The sequence below is a fragment of the Mauremys reevesii genome, linkage group 3 (genome assembly GCF_016161935.1).
Source record: "Mauremys reevesii isolate NIE-2019 linkage group 3, ASM1616193v1, whole genome shotgun sequence".
Classification (NCBI taxonomy): Eukaryota; Metazoa; Chordata; order Testudines; family Geoemydidae; genus Mauremys; species Mauremys reevesii.
Window position 1 is genome coordinate 161727791 of NC_052625.1, and position 20873 is coordinate 161748663.

General features: G+C 42.3%; 1 protein-coding gene across 8 annotated transcripts in view; it reads right to left on the minus strand.

Moving 5' to 3' along the window:
- Positions 1-12664: 12664 nt before the first annotated feature.
- Positions 12665-20873, minus strand: part of PRIM2 (DNA primase subunit 2) — a 282728-nt gene continuing 274519 nt past the window's right edge. For 5 of the 8 annotated variants that reach the window (XM_039531667.1, XM_039531665.1, XM_039531663.1 and 2 more), the window contains exon 14: positions 12669-14283. In XM_039531667.1, the coding sequence (XP_039387601.1) occupies positions 14056-14283 (228 nt within the window). In that variant the 3' untranslated portion in view covers positions 12669-14055. Of the gene's footprint in view, positions 14284-20873 lie in introns of all 8 variants that reach the window. The other 3 variants (XM_039531668.1, XM_039531670.1, XM_039531671.1) reach the window with 3 other exon arrangements.

Consider the following 20873-nt stretch of genomic DNA (forward strand, 5'->3'; position numbering starts at 1 on the left):
CTTCTCTCAATCACATAACATCCCTGTGGCCACTATAGCAATTGCTTGTACATACAAAAGTAATATTAAGAAAATAACTGCTTTCATATATTTTTAAGCTGTCTTTCCAGGATATTTAGTAGCTGAAAAAAAGAAAAAGAAAAGTAAACCTAACTGCACAAAACCATCCAGTCTCTGCAGGCAAAGCTTCTGCAGACCACCAGTGTTCAATGATCCATGGTAGGAGAAACTCTTAAGGTATGCACTTCTTACCAGTTGAGTGATGTTTCTAACCATTAGGACTTACTTTCCACTGATTTTGCTTCTACTCCCTATCCAAAGCTATGGGCTGACTCTCCGGGGTTAATATTCACATTGAACTGAGGGCCCTCAGCAGCTTGCAGGATTGGACCCTTATTGAATATGAAAAAAAAAATCTTAGATACATAGATTTTAAGGCCAGAAAGGCAATCATGATGATGTAGTCCAACCTGCATCATGCAGGCCATTGAACTTCTCCCAGCCATTCTTACATCAGGTTCATAACTTTAGACTCAGCTAGATAATTTTTGTATGGATTAGAGTTCATTGGATTTTTTTTTAACTGTAAAAGTTATGTGATCATACACAGCAAGGACTATGTCTTCCATTGTGTTTTACAAAGCCTAGTACAATAGGGCGTTGATCCTGATTGTGTCGGTGGTGTGCGGCTGTGTAGATGGGTCGGACTCACCCCTGTGGTGCCTCCTGCTGGTGACTCCGGGAATTAGCTCTGTTCCAGCACTGGAGCGCCCTCTGCAGGCTGGTGATCCACCTGTCCTCAGGCCCCCTGTGTCTGGACCCAGTGCCCTTTTACATGGGGTGCTGCCCCCCTGGCAGTAACCTCTTTCTCTCACGGTCTCCCCTCTAAGGGAATCCCCACCCTCTATCCCTACCTTGCCTCAGTGTATGGCTACTGCCAGTCATTGTCGAGCCCCACGTCCTGGGGCAGACTGCAGTATCAGCCTATTCATCACTGGCAAGGAGGGTTTGGACCTGCTGCTTTGGCCTACCCCGGGCTGCCCACTGCAACCCCCAGTACCTGTTAGCCTTCTGCTAGGCCGCAGCCTGGGGCTTTCCAGGCTGGAGCTCCCCAGCTCCTCAGCCTTTCCCCAGCCCTGCTTCACTCAGGTACCCGGTCTAGCTCCCTGCAGCCAGGCCCTTCTCTCTCTAAAGGCAGAGAGAGACTGTCTGGGCTCCTGGCTCACTGCCTCTTATAGTGGCCAGCTGGGCCTGATTGGGGTGTGGCCCAGCTGCAGCCACTTCCCCAATCAGCCCAGCTTTTAGAGCCACCGCTCTCAAGCCCTGCCAGGCCGCTTTTAAACCTCTCAGGGCAGGAGCAGGGATCCACCCTGCTACAGGCTACAAAATAAATAATTAAATAATAATGTGATACAATACCAAGATTTTTTTAGACAAGTAATATGCAGGTGATACAGGAAGGATATATATTTTTGTTTTTTAATATGACCATGCTAAAAATAAAACATTTGAAATTAATTTGCATATCATTCCCTTTGTTGTTTCTTGGGTTCTGCTATTCCACCCTGAATATTGTAGCTATCCTCTTTTTCCTTATTATTAGTCTATGAAACTTGCTGTGCAGGCAAACATAACTGTAAAGGGCCATTTTACCACACTAATGCTGAGGAGAGCATGTAAAGGGCATGCTGAAGAGGAGTTTTGTTTCATTCCCAGATCATTCTCTAGACTCCTTTTCCTCCTTCACCAAAGAGAGAGTTATATTATACAAGATAGAATAATGATTTTTAGGGAATTAATTTGTAGAAAGGAATGGGTGAAATTTTTGATGGTACAAGGTATTAAATATTTTTTATGTCAAGGTGAAGCACTGTTGACTATGGTACTAAAATTAGAGATTAGATTTAGCAAGACAGACTGACATTCTCAGAATGATCTATTAATATGAGAGGTTCATTGACAACACATGGTTGGCTTTTGACTCAGAAGGAATGGCAGAAGAGGACAACCATTTGCGTGAGATGGAGGATCAGTGTGCTGGAGGCACAAATACAAAAGAAATAGCATGACATTAAAGGCAGTGACTGGGAGTAGTACAGTGACAAGCACCATTTACTCCGTTAACATGAATTAAGGTATGGTATTTCACAGTGACACTCCTAGAAATTGTGATCAGTAACTCATGTCATGAGTAAGAAAGGGAAAGATGTAGAAAGGAGATGAAGAAGCTGTGTCCAGCAGAGTTTAGGTAATAGATGTCACAAAGTAATTCCGAGGATCTACAGCCCAGTGAAATGAGGAAGAGAAAAATGTGAAGGAAAAAAATAATAGAGCAGTACTCTAAGGAAGGGCACGTTATTCGAAAGTACTGAAGTTGAGCCTGGTGTAGCTGTGCATGCTTGAGGAGAAGATGTGAGAGAAGTAATAATGAACTTAAAAGTAAGCTTAGGCATCTTACTTGGAAACTTAAAGAGATATTTTCTGATATGCTACTGTTGCTAATAGAATGAATACATTCAGCAGCAGGATCTTGGCAAAGGAAGCTGAGATTACCTGGATATTTAAGATTGGTGAATTTTGCATAGGACTATTATTAGTGACGGTGAGTGAGGCAAGGGATATTGGTAGAGAACCACCAGCAATTTTTCAACCATGCGAGCAACCTGATTGGTTTCCTAGCAATTGTAAACAGGTTTGATCTTTCAAGTATCTGAGTGGAGGATAGCTGAGGACCAATATCTACTTATTCCCTAGTGGGATTTTCTTATCTGCATACTAAGCATATTAATTTATCACATTTTAATTATATCAATCCTTACCAGCAAAATATAAAAGATTTAGGAGTTAGCCTCATTTTCAGAAAGTGCTGAGCATTCCATTCTGAATTTTTATTAGCACACTTCAACTTTTTGTACCAAGCACATGAATGAAAATGTTAAACAAGATTGGATCCCAAGACTGATCCCTGAGAAACTCCACTAGTAACATCCTTTCCAGCCTGACACTTCACCTTTCAGCATGACCTGTTGTAGTCTCCCCTAGTTCCTTACCCACCATTCAATTCTTGTATCTTCTCCAGTTTAACTAATAATTTCCTACGTGGAACTGTATCAAATGACTTACTGAAATCCAGGCAGATTAGATCTGATGCATTTCCTTTGTCTAGAAAGTCAGTTATCTTCTCACAGGAGATCAGGTTGGTCTGGCATGATCTATCTTTTGTAAAACCATGTTGTATTTTATCCAAATTACTGTTTACCTCTATGTCCTTAACTACTTTCTTTTTCAAAATTTGTTCCAAGATCTTGCATACAACTGAAGTCAAACTAACGGGCCTGTAGTTTTCTGGATCACTTTTTTTCCATTTCTTAAAAATAAGTATTATATTACACTTCTCCAGTCATACGGTATGACCCCCAAGTTTATGGATTCATTAAAAATACTTCCTATTCGGCTTGCAATTTCACGTGCCAGTTTCTCTAATATTCTTGCATGGAGATTATCCGGGCCCCCCGATTTGGTCCCATTAAGATGTTTGAGTTTGACTTCCACCTCAGATGTGGTAATTTCAACTTCCATATCCTCATTCCCATTAGCCACCCTGCCACTACCCCTAAGTACCTCATTACCCTTATTAAACACTGAGGAAAAGTATTTGTTTAGATGTTAGGTCATGCCTAGATTATCTTTAATTTCTACTGTATCTTCAGGTTCCAGGTTCCACTTCTTTCCTTGTTTTCTTTTTATTTATAAGGCTAAAGAACCTTTTAATATTGGTTTTCATTTCCTTTGCAAGGCCCAACTCTGCTTGGCTTTTGGTAGTTGTCACTGTTTCCCTACACTTTCTGACTGCCAGAAGGTAGCTTTCCTTTCTAATCCACTCCTTCCATTCCTTGTAAATTTTCCTCTCTCTCTTAATAACCTGCTCATGATGCTTGTTCACCCAATTTGGTCTGCAACCCTTCCCTATGATTTTTCCCCTTGCTTGGGATGTAGGCTTCAGATAGTTTCTACAATTTTGACAAAGTAATTCCAAACCTCCTCCACATTTAGATACCTGAGTTCTTCAGTCCAGTCCACTTCCCTAAGTAATGTCCTTAATTTTTTTAAGATTGCCCTTTTGAAATCAAGGACTAGTTACAGACCTATTTTTGTTTATCCTTCCTTTTAGTTTAAACTGAATTAACTCATGACCACTCGAATCAAGGTTGTCCTCTACCTGACTGTTAGTGCCTAAACCAATGATGCTATCTTTCCTCAATGTCCATTCTCCTTCTCTCTGTTATTCCTTTCTCTATTGCTGTATCCCCTCTTATTTAATTTTCCTGCTCCTCAATATTAGAATCAGGCATGGAGGTTACACTAGCATCTCACAACCATCTCCCCTGAATTCCTAGTTTAAAACTCATTTTATCAGTTGTGCCAGCCTCCATCCCAGAAGTCTATTTCCCTCTCTACTCAGGTGGTGTCCATCCCATGATAGCTGTCCTCTGTTCATGAATGCCTCCAAGTGGTTGAATGTCCCAAAGCCCTCCTTATAGCAACATATTGCCTGAGTCACCTGCTGATCATCATAATTTTTCTTCCCTTGGGAAAGGTAGAATCCCACTGAAGATCACTTGTGCCTTCATTTCTTTAAGTGTATTTCTCCAGCCTGGCATAGTCTCCCTTGATGCATTCCTGCAAGAATCTAGCAGTATCATTTGTTCCCCTGTGAAGGAAAATCAGTCGATTCCATTAGCATCCTCTTCAGCCTCAGGTTCACAGCCTGTATCTTAGCTCCCAGCAGACAGCACATCTTTCAGTTTTAAGGATAGGCCTGTCTGTTCTTCTTAGTAGGGAGTCCCCAGTCATGTAGACCTGACTCTTTCTGTTGTTGGTGCAATTCTCTGGTCTTCCTCCTTCTGTTGTCTCTGGCTGCAATTGTTCTTATCTTCTGTTCTCAGTTGCAATCTTCTGCGAGTCATCCTCTATCCTCCTAGGGCTCCAAACTCTGGCTGTTTCCATTGACATCCCCTCTTCTTGTAGGACTAGCTGCTCTTCTCTTCTTTCTTGTCTTCCCACCTTCTGTTACTGCCTGCCATCTCCTTTCATTTCCCAACTTAGCAAACTTGTTCCTCAGTTCTTCTTCATTTTTCTTCTGCCTTGTGAAATGCTTCCACTGGCCACTTTCCTCATCCAGCACTCTACTCTCACAGTTCTCCAATCCAGCTTCCATCTGCAATCCTTGAGCATAGGGGTATGGAACAGCTTCTAGATGAGGAGAGATTAATAAGACTGGGACTTTTCAGCTTGGAAAAGAGACGACTAAGGGGGGATATGATAGAGGTCTATACAATCACAACTGGTGTGGAGAAAATAAATAAGGATATGTTATTTACTCCTCCTCATAACACAAGCATTAGGGGTCACCAAATGAAATTAATAGGCAGCAGGTTTAAAACAAACAAAGGGAAGTATTTATTCACACAGCCAACTTGTTGAACTCTTTGCCAGATGATGTTGTGGAGACCAAGTCTATAAGAGGGTTAAAAAACAACTAGGTAAGTTAATGGAGGATAGGTCCATCAATGGCTATTAGCTGGGATGGGCAGGGATGGTGTCTCTAGCCTCTGTTTGCCAGAAGCTGAGAATGGGCAACAGGGGATGGATCACTTGATGATTGCCTGCTCTTTTCATTCCCTCTGAAGCACCTGGCATTGGCCACTGTCAGAACACAGGCTACTGGGTTAATGGACCTTTGGTCTGACCCAGTATGGCCATTCTTATGTTTCCTTCATCCTCCTCTCGCCTTCCCTCCATCATCCAGTCAAATCCCCCCCTCAAAACTTAACCATAGCTTCTACCTGCATCTCCAAACATTGGATCTTGTCTTCCATCAGATCTATCAGGTAGCACTTCATACAAACGAAGATGAAGTTCATTAAAGTCATAAACCTGTCTATAGGAAGGTAAGCTCTGGCTGCTATGGCATCCAGAGAAGCCCCTATGACGGCGATTTATTGTACCGGGTTCAAAGTGTACTTTTCAATACTGAGTTGAAATCCTAGCCTATGGAACAGGGACACTGTTGTTTGTACTGCAGAGAAAATGTCATTGTACTACCAGCATTTGAGCACCCAATCATCAAGATAAGGCAAGATGATTATTCCCAGTTGACATAGGTGATTTGCTACCACCAACCACCATGATCATTGAGAATAGACTTAGGGCAGAGGAGAAGCTGAAGGGAAACACTTGATATTGGAAGTGATTCTGGCTGACAGAATCTTGGGAGGGGGGATGAAGAGTGACATTAAAATAATGGTCCTGAAGGTCAAAGGCCACAAACCAATCCCTGGAATATAATGACAGAATTATGCCTGTGAGATCAGCATCCTGAATTTCTGTGATTTCACAAAGGCATTTAGGAGTTGAAATATAATATCAGACTCCATCCCCAGTTCTTTTTTGGAAAGTACATGGAATAGAAACCTTTCCCTTTGTGCAGGACTGGAACTCATACTATGCCCCCATGTGTAGGAGAGAGATGACTTCCTGACTCAGCACCAGTTTCTGCAGTGGGGGGATGGAGGTAAGATACATGGAGTAACCTGATGTTATAGCCTCCAAAACCCATTGTTGGAAGTAATCTGTAATGGAAGAAAGTCAGTCTACAAAGATGGGAGGTGGGTATGCCTTCCTGAGGCCACTGCTCTGGAGTGCCTGGAATATGCCCTGGCAACTGGGGGAGATCCCCACATATCCTATAAGGGCAACTGGACCAGTGCAAGTCCCCGGTGACCTCCTGGCCAACCACTTGATGGTACTCCTCTGACGAGATCCATAAAAGGGTGGAAATGTCTAGAGGAGTAGCGAGAGTGGCTCCAAGGGTGGGAAGAGTAAGACCACATCTCCAACTCAGAAGAGGATGAGCCTCCTTCCACTGACTATGGGGGTGCTGTTCCCAAAGGTGCTGGTGATCAATGCCAAGGTGGTGAGGCAAACACAGCAGGTTTTTCCTTTCATGGTACCGAAGGGTGAACCATCTTGGGTATGTGAGGCTGACATGACACCGAGCTTTGTAACAGTCCAGCCAGTTCCCCCATGCCCGCCGATAACAATGACTCTTGTACTGCCAGCGATACCGGAACCAACAGCGAGAGGAGATCTCTGGCAGCTGCAAACGCCTCTGGTGTGGTCAGTACCAACATAGTATTGATACAGTGTGGTGCTGCCGATATGGAAGCCTCTTCTGGTTCCGGACTCGACAGTACTTGCATAGGTGCCAGAGTCAACAGTGCTGGCTTCTGCAGTACCAAAGCACGGGAGTGCTTGTCTTTAGACTGCACCTACTCTGACCCCCATGCCAGTGATTGCCACCCTTTTCATCAGTCTGTTTGTTATGCTTTTTTCCAGGCATTGGGGATGGTGATTGGTGCCAGGACTCTGCAATGGTAGGAGGAGAACTCCTTACCGACACTGAGGCACTCAGTGCTGAGCCTGACTGCTCTGGCTCAGATGGAGGCCTCCATGAGAAGAAACTTTAGCCTGGCCTCCCAATCCCGTTTCGTGCAAGGCTTATTAAAGTCCTTGGAGACTTGGCAACAGTCCCCAATATAAGCTTCCTCCAAGCACTTCAAGCAGCTGGAGTGTGGGTCACTCAGGGGCATAGCCTGACTGCAGGAAATGCAGGGCTGGAAGCCAGGTGACCGAGGCATTTCTCAGAACAAGAGATCAGCTGAAAAACTGATAAAAACTGAAATCTAACTACTTAACTAATAACTTTACTAAAACTATTTATAATATACAGAAGAAAGTCCACTTAGGACCTGTGAATGCAAGAAGAGCAGATCCAGTGACTGTCCCAGGTGCTAAGAAGAAACAGAGGGGGTGTGGGTTTGGCTGGGTGCTTCAATATTGGTGCTAGTGGCATGCAGCAGCAAAGGGCGGTTGAGCCACCCTGATGGATACCGCTGAGGTAAAAATTTCCAGCGATTGTGCATGGGCCATACATACACCAACAGAATGTGCAAAGAAGAAAATTAGATTGCGTCTGAGGAAAATGGAGGGGAAGGGGAAGCAAGAAAAATGGAGAATTATCAGACGGAAGGAAGGATGTAGGGAAGGTACTGACAGCAATAGATATGAGAACAAAGAAAAACCAGCACTGAGTGAGGGAAGAATATAATTAAAAGTAAATGAGTTCTCTCACATTGTTACAAAAATAAATAGTGGTCAAAGTTGGAGAAGGAGGTTATAATGCACTGACTATATTAAGTTTATCTGCAATGGCAAAAGTCTTATGAAGTTCAAATAATTTGTTCAAAAGAGGAGAAGACTTCAAATCAGTTCACCGTTCTGAACGTTTATTACACTGATCAAATCAAATGACAAAATGTTTATACTGAGAGAGGTTTCAGAAAACTGGGAACTCTTTAAAAAAATGTTCAGTGTAGAGGGATTGAAATATATTTTAAAAGGCACATGCTTTCTGGCTTTTTCCCCATGAGCAATTTCTTAAATCCTGAGGAGGAAATGGCAGTATCTAGGTAGGGGACAGATTTCAGTCTTTTTAAGATAAAAGCTTCCAGAAAAAGTAAACCTTTCTATTTAAATAAATGCCAATTCATTTTGACTCTACATAGAATAATGCCAGCTTTGGAATATATGAAACCCCTTTCAAAGCATGAAAGGATTTAACTTTTTAAATCAACATTGCAATAGGTTAAAACTTTAAACTCCATGATCTTTTAGTGCACAAGATCTCTATTTCTCTAGCATTTATTTTTTCATTGAAGAGGGAGAAAATGCACTGCAAAGACAAATTCCCCTAACTTCCTCACCACAAAAAAAGTAAAATGGAGACTAAGCTATTCCCTCAATTTATCTTCAGACCAATAGATTGTCTTTCCCAGAGGAAAACAATAGTCAAATTATTCAAGCCTACCATGTTCATCAACAGAATAGCTCCATGTTTGCATACACCAATGGCAGACAAGTCACAGAAAGCATTCTATACTTATTCTGTTATATTCTATCCCCAACATTACAAAAGAAACCTAGCAAATTGAACGAATTATCACAGTAGTTTGAAGCTTCACAATTCTTTTTCTTCTGGCTGCAAGGATGTCTTCCTCAGACTGAGTCTAGCATTCAGAGCTGCTGTCAAATTCTCTCTTTAAATGGGCACTTAAATGTAATGTTAAACTGATGTCTGTGGAAGACCTTGATTAAATTTGCAAATGGTATACACTACCCCAAATAGGAAGTTTAAAATTAGCTCATTTTATCTTTCAAGCTTAAAACCCAGAAGTGTTTTTAAAGGTTGCAAAGTACCAGAAAAGTTGACTTGCAAAGTACACTTTGCAGAGTCACTGTATAACAGTAAAAGAAGACTATAATAAACAAAATATCTGCAAAGTCCCTCTGTATTAGGAAAAATAGTTTAAATCCCTAAAGTTCTTAAAAATTTTAAATGAATAATATATTTTTTCACTGCTGAAAGCTCATCTTAGAGTTATCTGGTACCTCAGAATCCTTATCTTTTGACTTCATAGTATAATTTATAAATAGCAGTAAAAAGTTTACAGAAAATGTTTTCCAGGATTCTTTTATGTATTTTTCAATTAGACGTTCCAAAGGAAGAAACTGTGATTAGGGCAAAGAAAAATCAAAATTGTCAATATCTGAAGTATGTCTTCTCTAGCCTCCAAAAGAGCAACAAAAAGGCTTTAATTTCAGTATCTTGCTAGTAACATCACTTGTATGCAGTAATCTGATTTTTTTTCAAGAATGTTACTATTCTGATCCACCTGAGTAATCATAGAACCGTAAGACTGGAAGGGACCTTGAAGGGTCATCTAGTCCAGTCCCCTGCACTTATGGCAGGACTAAGTATTATGTAGACCATTCCTGACAGGTGTTTGTCTAACCTGCTCTTAAAAATCTCCAATGATGGAGATTCCACAACCTCCCTAGGCAATTTATTCAAGTGCTTAACTGCCGTGACAGTTAGGAATTTTTTCCTAATGTCCACCTAAGCCTCCCTTGCTGCAATTTAAGCCCATTGTTTCTTGTCCTATCCTCAGAGGTTAAGAAAAACAATTTTTCTCCTTCCTCCTTGTAACAACATTTGACGTACTTGAAAACTATTATCATGTCCTCTCTCAGTCTTCTTTTCCAGACTAAACAAACCCAGTTTTTTCAGTCTTCCCTCATAGGTCATGTTTTCTAGACCTTTAATCATTGTTGTTGCTCTTCTCTGGATTCTCTCCAATTTGTTCAAATCCTTCCTGAAATGTGGCACCCAGAACTGGACACAATACTCCAGTTGAGGCCTAATCAGCCTGGAGTAGAGCAGAAGAATTACTTCTCGTGTCTTGATTACAACACTCCTGCTAATAAATCCCAGAATGATGTTCGCTTTTTTTTGCAACAGTATTACACTGTTGACTCATATTTAGCTTGTGGTCCACTATGACCCCCAGATCCCTTTCTGCAGTACTGCTTCCTAGGCAGTCATTTCCATTTTGTATGTGTGCAACTAATGAGAGAGAACAAACTAAGAGAACAAAGAAGGTCCTTCTTAACATGAAAGATTTCACAGTAAATGTTCAGCACACGTGTGAAGTGTGCAACTCCTCAATTACCATTGGTACTATATAACAGAAATGTATTTACTTAGTCACAAATTATCATGATAAACACATCAACATCATTTCTACACCTTGACTGGCACAAAAGAGACCTGGGTTCAATCCCCAGCTCTTTCACACACTTCCTGCGAGCCACTTAATCTCTCTGTGTCCATCTATAAAATGGCGACACTACAACTTCCTCACCAGGCCCACTTTGTCTGGCTTGTCTATATAGATTGTAAAGCTCTTCAGCACAGAGAGTCTCTCTTACTAGGTGTACGTACGGTGTCTAAACCAGGGGTCGGCAACCTATGGCACGCGTGCCAAAGATGGCACACGAGCCAATTTTTAATGGCATGCTGCTGTCTGCCAGACTCCCAGCAGGCAGCAGCGTGCCATTAAAAATCCTGCCCAGCCTGCTCTTCTCCACCCTCCACCCCCCTCAAAGGCAGGGGTACGAGGCAGAAGCATAGGAGTGTGCAGGGGGTGTGCCGGGTGTGCCCAGGCACACTCTAATGCAGGGGTGGGCAAATGGTTCCACTCTCCCGGCGTGGGAACTGCTGGCCCCTCCCCTGCCTTCCCCTGGAGCCCTGTCACCGCATGCGCAGCACTCTGGGGGCCGGGGCTGCACGCTCCCGCGGGGCAGTGTTTGGCTCCGTGGGGAGACAGACACGTTCCCGCCTCCCCTGGAGCCATGCCGCCGCGCGCACAGCACTCTGAGGGGCAGGGCTGCCCATTCCCATGGGGCAGGGTGTCTGGCTCTGCGCGGAGCAGAACATGCTGCTAGGAGCCTCATGGTAAGGGGTCTGGGCCGGGAGGGTTGGATAAGGGGGGGCAGTCAGGGGACAGGGAGCAGGGTGAGTTGGATAGGGGGTGGGATCCCGGGCGGGGTGGTTAGGGGCGGGGGGGTCTCTGGAGGGGGCAGTCAGGGAGAAGTGGGGATTGGATGGGGCATGGGAGTCCCGGGGTCTGCAGACAAGCAGCAGGGGCAGTGCCTTAGGGAAGGGGGAGGGTGGCCCCTGCCCTGGCCTCCCCTCACACACACCCCATCCCTCTGCCCTGAGCCCTGTACCCCCCTCATACACACCCAGCCCTCTGCTTAACTCCTTCACCCCCACACAACCCCAGCTCTGACTCTGGCACCCCCACACATACCCAGCCCCCCCGTCCTGACACCTGCACCCCCTCACATGCCCCCAGCCCTCTGCCCTGACTCTTGTACCCCCCCACACCCCATGCACCCCCACATCCTGACTCTTGCACCCCTCACATCCCCACCCCTACCCTGAGCACCAAATAGGAGCTCCTGCACACACGCACACCCCACATTCCCACCTGCACCCCTCGCACCAAATGGGAGCTGCCCAGGTAAGTGCCCCACATCCAAACCTCCTGCCCCAACCCTGAGCCCCCCTCCCTCATTCTAGCTGGCCAGACCCTTCATCCACAGCCCTGTGCTCAGTGCACTCCCACCCTCAGCTCAGTGCAGAAAGAGGAAGAGAATGGGCCAGAACCAGGGAGAAGATAGGTACCCACTGTATGTGGGCAGGGCCAGGACCCCAGACCGGCAGCAGGCTGAGAGGGTCTGGCAGCTGGGATCCCGGCTGGCAGGAGCCGGCAGATGGAATCCCTGAGCAGCAGTGGGCTGAGCCGCTCAGCCCACTTCCAGTCTGGGGTCCCGGCTCCCGGCCCCACACAGCCCGCTGCCAGTCTGGGGTTCTGGCTGCCAGACCCTTGCCAGCCAGGATCCCGGCCGCAGGCCGCGCTCAGCCCGCTGCCGGCCTATGTGAACAGAACCCTAGACCAGCAGTGGGCTGAGCGGGCCGGCGGCGTAAGATCAACATTTTAATTTAATTTTAAATGAAGCTTCTTAAACATTTTGAAAACCTTGTTTATTTTACAATACAACACTAGTTTAGTTATATAATATATAGACTTACAGAAAGAGACCTTCTAAAAAACATTAAAATGTATTACCAGCATGCGAAACCTTAAATTAAAGTGAATAAATGAAGATTCGGCACACCACTTCTGAAAGGTTGCCGACCCCTGGCCTAAACCAACAGGGTCTCCTGGTACTACTGAAATACAAAATCTTCAGCTCTATCTTATTTATCTAATTATTAGTATCAGACCTATTTTTGCGATAGATACCTATTAGTATCAGACCTATTTTATGTGTTGCTCCACTCAGGCCATGTCTACACTACTGCCTAAATTGGAACTGCTGTGATTGATGCAGCAGTGTTGATTTAGTGGGTCTGGTGAAGACGCGCTAAGTTGATGGAAGAGCCCTCTCCCGTTGACATCTGTACTCCACCTCCTGGAGAGGCAGAAGCTATGTCAACGGGAGAGTGTCTCCTATAGACACAGTATGGTGTAGACATTGCTATAAGTTGACCTAAGTTATGTCTACTTCGGTTACGTAATTTACATAACTGAACTAGCGTAACTTCGATCAACTTACAACATTAATGTAGACCAGCCCTCAGTGTTGCAAGGCCAAGTGACTTGCACAGCTAAGTCTGGTTTTCAGAAATTACATAGGCATTTAGAGGGCTAAGTCTGATTGAAAGTTAATGAGAGTGAGGCTTTTAAGTGCCTATGCAACTTTTGAAAATGATATTTAATCACCTAAATCACTTAGGCTTTGCACCGCTGACTGAAACAGTACCCAAATACCTTTAAAAAATCTCGTTCTTAGTCTCTTTGTGCCACAGTTCCATAACTACGAAACTGGGATAATTGTACTCCCAGTTTGTCAAAGTACAGCTGTGAGAATACAACTCTAAAAGATTGTAAGTTGCTCAGATGGTAATGAAGGTCATATGCATATTTTAAATAGAAAGATCAGAGTTTTTCTAATGATCTGAGTCCTTAACCACCAAATCATAGACTGTAAATAAATACTACTAATTGGAGGTATTCCCCATGTCCCAAAAATAATATTTCTTAAAAAGGATATATCTGTAAATATGATTTAGGCAGCTTGAATCACTCTAGAAGTATAATTGAACAAGAAAAGATCACAAATTTTTACATTTCAACATATGTTTATTAAGAAAAACAGTGAAGAGAAAGCTATTTAAAAATGTGGAGTATAAGGAAAGATGGGTTACACACAAAATGCTTATGAGCACAGAAACAACTCACAGAAACTGCAATATCATTCAAATTTAGGAACTAATTTTCAGTTCCCATGCCCCAAGCAGTTAGAAATTGACTGCACAATGGAACCGATGTGCCCTAGCTACAAAGAAAAGTACCGGATATAATTAAAATGTATGCATCTCTTCTTTCCTTTCATCGGCCAACTTGGAGCCTTACTGACCCAAGCTCTCCAGATAGCCAGGTGCTTACTCTCTTACCATGAGGGAAAATGTTGCTAAAATTATAGGGAAGTAACGAAGGCGAGAAAAATAAACAACAAAGCTTCTCAGTCTTCAGTGAAATATGCATCCAGTCCCTCCAGTTCTGTATCTGCTTCTGTGTTTGAAGAAATGGGAATGGAACATGAACTTGTACTTTTCTGACTACTCAGTTTTTGCTGGGAGCTTTCAGGTTCACTTGGTTCTTTCTTCACTTCTCTACCACCGCTTAGTAGCTTCTGACTCTCTGCGAAATATTGATTGGGATGATTCAAAGAAAACCCAATATCATCAACCTGTACACAGAAGGAAAGGAAAAGGAATTATTACACGGTATTTCAAAAGATGAATTTTAGATTAGATGAACTCATTCAGTAGCATTAGTCATTTAACTAGTTTATCTTTTGTTTAAGAAAATGGGGGTGTGGGGAAATCACTTTGCTGATACTTGTCTGATTCAATACGATCATGCCAAGGATCTAATTGCAACACAAACCTCCTTCTCCTATATTTTAGGAATAAAACATGATTGTTTTAATATTATTATTAAATATATTATTTTAACATCGTCTTTCTTGTAATGTTGCAGGAACTACAAATAAATGTAAATAAAACATGTAAAGTAACAGAAGTGTGGAAACTACACAGGTTGTTACAACTTCACCTGGTGAACCCATCCTACTCTTTACATCCAGTTTTTTTCAAATTTTGGGTGAGTGGGCTACAGACTAGGCTAGAGTAAACGGGGCAGAGGGGAACAGTAGTAAGGACAAAGTTTCAGGAAACAAATCAGGATTGGCTGTCAATACAAATGTGAGGCCATGGGTAAAACAGTAGATCCACCTCTGTCCATACTCTCACAGCAGCCCTTATTGATGATGACCACCGACGTGATTTATATATTCAACAAGGCAGCAGGCTTAGGCAGAAGGCCAATGGCCCAATCTTGTCTTTGCTCTATTGGCACTGGGACTAAGCTGCAAGGACATATGTGATCCAGCTCCAAGGAATCCCAATGGGCCCATCCCACAACAAACAGTACATAGGCTTCTGATTAGTTGGAAGAAGGAAGAGAAACTACTATAATGTGCATTCTATTTTATTTTTAATTGCTTCTTAAAGTCAGGCATGTCTTTTCATTCAACTACTATAATTATGTATTTTGGTTTGTGATTGCTCCTATTAGTTAATTCTCTAGTCAGTTACACAATCTGAGAAAAAGTTAAACAGTTATCAAACATACCAAAACATTAAAAATAATTTTCCTCTATGGGCCTTTCATGTCTTAAAAGCAAGTTACTCAGCTGTACCCATTTCACAACCTCACTTATAACCCCTATCCCTCTCTTCGGGTGCTTACAAACTTGAAACATCTACCAAAAAGCTAGATAGTCTTTTAAAAGGAGCATTTAGTCAAGTTTTCCCCAGCATTCACCCTTCACCCCATCATCATCTTCCCACAAGCCACAAGAAAACCAGGGAGAACAGTTAAAAAGGTCATCAACTTTGGGATCTGGTTAACCAAGGTAGAAGGCCAAATTCTAAAGCTAAGAGCCACCAACTGGGAATTCTTGGCTGCCAATATCTTCCCTTTTTGTACTAGGAAGAGGATGTTGAGGCAAATGCCACAATATCATATGAGAAAAAATTATTTAGGACTTTATAGGTCAAAATCAACACTTTAGAGCTCATCTACAAGTCAACGCCAAAGCCAATGCAAACATGTAACACTGATGTAATGTGCTCTTTGCATGAAACATTGCTGAATAAGTGCACAGTCACATTCTGTACTAGTTCCAAGTTTTGAAAGGTTTTAAATTAGATTGTATTATAATAATCTAGCCACAATGTGACAAAAGAAGGGATAACTGAAGTGAGGTCCTACATAAGAAAGAAAAGGTAACAACCTCCTTGCCAAATATACGATGAAAAGCAGTCTTAGCAAGTGCTACAGCCTCAGTATGTAGGAGCAGCAGGGATTCCAATATGACTGTCAGGCTGAAAATCTTAGAAAAAAAGTAGGGGACATACCCACCTCTCCCCTAATTTGGAGGTCTGATTAATCTCTGATATTTCTTCCAGCTATTTTCCCCATTCGTTAAATTTCATCTCTGTATTATGTGGGTGAATTGTAGCCAGCTTATACCAGAAGGGTCTGAAGAGAGAACTATGGAGCTGTGTCTCTCATCATATTGAAGGCCACTCAACCCAAATCTCTTTACTAGCCTTCCTATTTTATCCTTATAATCTCAGTTTGTTTTTCTGGACAGTAACTCCTTTTTCTCCTTTTATAAAGAATTAGAACAATCTATGAAGTATCTGCTTGTATCAAAATGAAGCTACAAGATGAGATGCATAGACTGAGATTTTCAAAGATGACTTCATGATTTACTCATGCAACACCCATTGAATTCAACTGAAACTTGTAGTCAGCTTTGTAAATCTTAAGGATTATCTCTACAAACTTCTCCCCCATTTTAAAGTTGAAGGGTATTGCTGAGTCTTTCTAGAACTTCATCAGCCGCAGTTTGGACAACTCCGCTTTAAGGAAATTCTGCACTTACGATCTATTACTTTTTTACTGCTTCTTCTCAGTCTATTTCCCAAAAAATAAATTTCCACAAGGATTTTTCTGCATAATATACTACTCTGATGGCACAAAAATTAATCTGAGAAATTAATGGCTTGTTTGATCCACTAATAAAAAAACAGAAGCACATATTTATATTTCCTTGCTTTGTGTGTTTAGTAAGACTGCTTGGGTTACTTTAAGAAAAATATTTATTTTGTCAGTAACCTAGTCATTTGAAACTTTTAAAAATTGTATCAATAATTCTTCCTTAAAGGTTCATTGTGTCTTCAGAAGTTAACCAACCAGTAATAGACTGAAATTGAATTTCTTCAGCAAGTTTATCAGTTTCATTTACAGATGCAATTAATTCAGCATAGAAGGAAAAATAAAACTGTACATGATGTACTGTAAAGAAAAGTTGAGTTTATAATCTATATTGATCCAGACTGAAGGGCATTTTACTTTAAACAAATCTGTTTATTTCATCTAATAGATGATATCAAACATTTCCTTGAATTCAACATATTTTCCTCACATTGACCTTCACGCAAACATTGGTCTCATATTTCTACTGTAGCAAATGTGGTTTTGAAAGGAAGTGAGGCAACAGTGTTGCACCTCTGGGATCTTTAGGTTTTAATCAAGCAGTTTCCAATGTCAGCTAATAACAAGGCAGCTGGTATTACAAAAAAAGCCATATGGAAGAATCATAGTGCTACAGCAAATGGTATCAATTAGCTGTGGTTCATTTTCAAAAACTTTCACTTAAATGAGATTTGATCACAAAGAACAATGAAAAGCAAACGTACATTTTCCACCCTCCCAGCTTTAAATAAGCAAGAGGATACTGACATTCATTTTCCAAATAAAGTAGGTAACCGAGGTGGTTAAATAAAATTAGAAATAGTAATATTAAAACATCAATATCTGGCAAATTATAACAAGGATGACAGTTACCTCTATAATTATAATAAAATATATTTTTGCTTACATTTTTAACATCCTGTACTCTAACTACACAAATCTAAAATATTCTGCATTAGAAAGTTCACTAAACAGTTATACTCACAAAAATTTTATTTAAAAAATCAGGCAAGAATAGTAAATATTTACAGGTACTCAGGAATAACGTTTTTCAAAAAAGACACACTAATTTAGAAATAAAGTGCTGTAGTACCAATTGCTGAAAAAGTATCACTTGTGCACATTATGTAGGCATTAATCAATTTACTTTAATTATTGTTAAAGACATGTTATCCACTTTATTATTTATCTACATGCTAAAATTGGGGCCTTAAAATATCTTTATTTAAACTGCTCTTGAATTTTGGAATGCAATCTGATTTCAAAGCATCATTTTTATACCACTGTCACTAGGACAGGCTGACTATAATCTACCAATAATTAATAGTTGATGATAGTGTGTTTTTTCTTTAAAATTATTACTACTTGACCACATGCAGCTCAGACCTCTAATTTCTTCGGTAAGAAAATATGCTTCTCCCAATGTTTGAATTAAATATTATTTCTACTGTGACTGTGTAAAGGCATTTCTTTGCATTCTGCTTTTTCTATTTGGGTCTACTTTGCCACGGTTTTTCAATTTCAGTCTTGTATATTTTGTATGACTGACTCATTTGGACTTCCTTTAATATAAATAGGGCCCTACCAAACTCACTGTGAATTTTGGTCAATTTCACAATCATAGGATTTAAAAAATCATAAATTTCATGGCCTCAGATACTTAAATCTGAAAGGTCACGGTACTGTAACCATGGGGGTCCCAACCCAAAAGAGCATCATGGGGTGGGCGTGGGGGTCACGGTATTGCCACCCTTACTTCTGCACAGTTGCTGGCGGTGGCACTGCCTTCAGAGCTGGGTGGCTGCACAGCAGCAGCTGCTGGCAGGGCACCCAGCTATGAAGGCAGCACTGCTGCCAGAAGCAGCACAGAAGTGAAGGTGGCATGATATGGGTGGTCCTCACTTTTGTGGGGGGCTGGGTTGGGCTTACCAGTGAACAACATGGGCATCTGCCCAAGGCGCCATGGTTGGGGAGGAGTTCCATGGTTAACCCCGCAGCCAGTCCAAAGCCCCTTTAACTCCCAATATAACTGGGGTGCTGAGCCTGGAGTCAGGGAAGGGCAGGGCTGGGGGCGCCCTGGCTGAAGGCTCCTACTGTATGCTGGCCTCCAGCTGCTGGTCCTGGCTGGACTGGTGAGGGACAGGACTTCCTCTTCCCCGCAGGAGCCACTCTCAGGGCAGACTCACCTTCAGGAACCTCCCCCGGCTGCAGGAACTTCTGTGGCTGTTGGCTGGGAGCCCATTTCCGAAGGCAGCCCCACTGCAAGCAGCAGCAGCACAGGAATAAAGATGTCATGGTATGGGTTTGCCACCTTTACTTTTGCACTGCTGCTGACCGTGGCGCTGCCTTCAGAGCTGGGCAGCCAGCCAGCCTCCACCGCTCTCCAAGCACCTAGCTCTGAAGGCAGTGCAGAAGTAAAGGTGGCAATACTGTAACCTCCCCTACAATAGCCTTGCAAATCCCCGCTCCAAACCCTGTTTTGGGTTGAGACCCCTTGTTTGAGAAACACTGGTCTCCTCTGTGAGACCTCTACAGTATGGAGTAAAAGTATACAAAAGTCCAGATTTCACAGGGAAGACCAGATTTCATGGTCTGTGACGTGTTTTTCATAACCATGAATTTGATAGGGCCCTAAATATGAATCAAAATCCACTGCCAACAACAGTCTAAAATGGCAAGTCATAAATGAGAATATGAAATAATTTATTTCAAATTCAAGTAAAAATGCTAGTATCCAAAAATCTGCCCAAATTTAGCCAAGTTACAAGCCTCTGAAAAATTGATAGCATGCTCAGTGGAGGCTTGTTAGAGTCTGGCAGCTAAATTCTCTGAAGATTATTTCTTCTCTGGGCATGTTCCATCCCTAGGCTACAGGTGCTGTGTAGGACTTTCCCTGAAATTTGTTCTCCTGGTTGCTGGAACCAGTGTGGCCCTGGTTACAGAAACTGAGAGCTAGAAGACTGTCTCATCTATGCTCTCAGTATTTCCACTGTTGGTACTCCACGCATTGTGGAGGAAAATGAGGAAGCAACCGGATTGGAGCAGAGAAGGATGACTAATGAGAAAAGGGAGTATTTGCAGGAGCCAAAGGGGGAGGAGGAGGCAGAAGTGGGAGGAGGCATGAAGGGGAGATGATGGGGGAAAGGGAAAGGAGAGGGGAAATGGGGAGAGAGCCAGTGGAGACGTTGTAGTTAAGAGCAGAGAGCTTTGGTGTGGGGCTGGAGGGAATATAGCTGCAGAGGGGGAGGGAGGCAGTGGCCAGGGGACAAGATGATGGATAGGAATACAGATGAAGGGTGGCAGGATGTAGGACCCCAACAGATGTCAGCCATATTAATAAATATTATGAAAACTGTTTTTTTGGATGCATATATCTGATTTTTGTACAGCTTTGCCTCTAATGACTAAAAGTGTTCACTTCTGCCTGGTATCCATCCATTACTTTTGCGGCTGACATTGAATAGACCTATTCCCATACCCTCCGAGTGGCAGCTGAGCTCTAATGATCTATTAACCCCCTTCTTATTGTCTTACTCTGAGGCAGCTCAGTTCTCTTTGCTCCAATCCTATTCAGCTACTCTGTCACCCTTCCCTTAATAGGCTCGGTTCTCCTGTGCCTGATGTCTCAGACCAACTACAGCTTCCCATTTTGTCTGGGGGCATAAAACTTGACTCTTACTTGCCTAAATAGTACTTTCTCTTGTTTTAGGGCCTTTGGCGATACTTTTTCAGTCTGTTTGCAACATAGCAGAATTAAAATGAAGAAATGATAAGAAAATATAAAGACTCTCATTAGAGATAAATAGTAAGCTGGTCTTCTTCAAACAGTAAGCTGCAAAAGCATGGCCCTTAGGCTAGAACAAAGAGTACACAGATTTGGAGAGGGAATATATATAATATATAAATTGGGGCTGTGAGAAAACTATTGTGGGTTTACATCTTCAGACGCCTATCTTGTAAAGTGATATAGGAAAGGAATAGGAACTACAAACTATTTATCCAAGGAAGGGAATACAATCCCAAATAAATTTTAGATACATGCACCGGAGATTTCATAAGAAATAATGGCCTAGTGTTGCCAACTCTCATGATTTATCATGAGTCTTGCAATATTGGCTGGCTATCTTAAAGCTCCGGATCCCAGATTCTGGTGATTACATGATAATTTCAGCTTTCATTTAAAAGTAAGTTTCTCACCCCCAGGGTTGCTGAGAAAAGTTTGAAATGTTC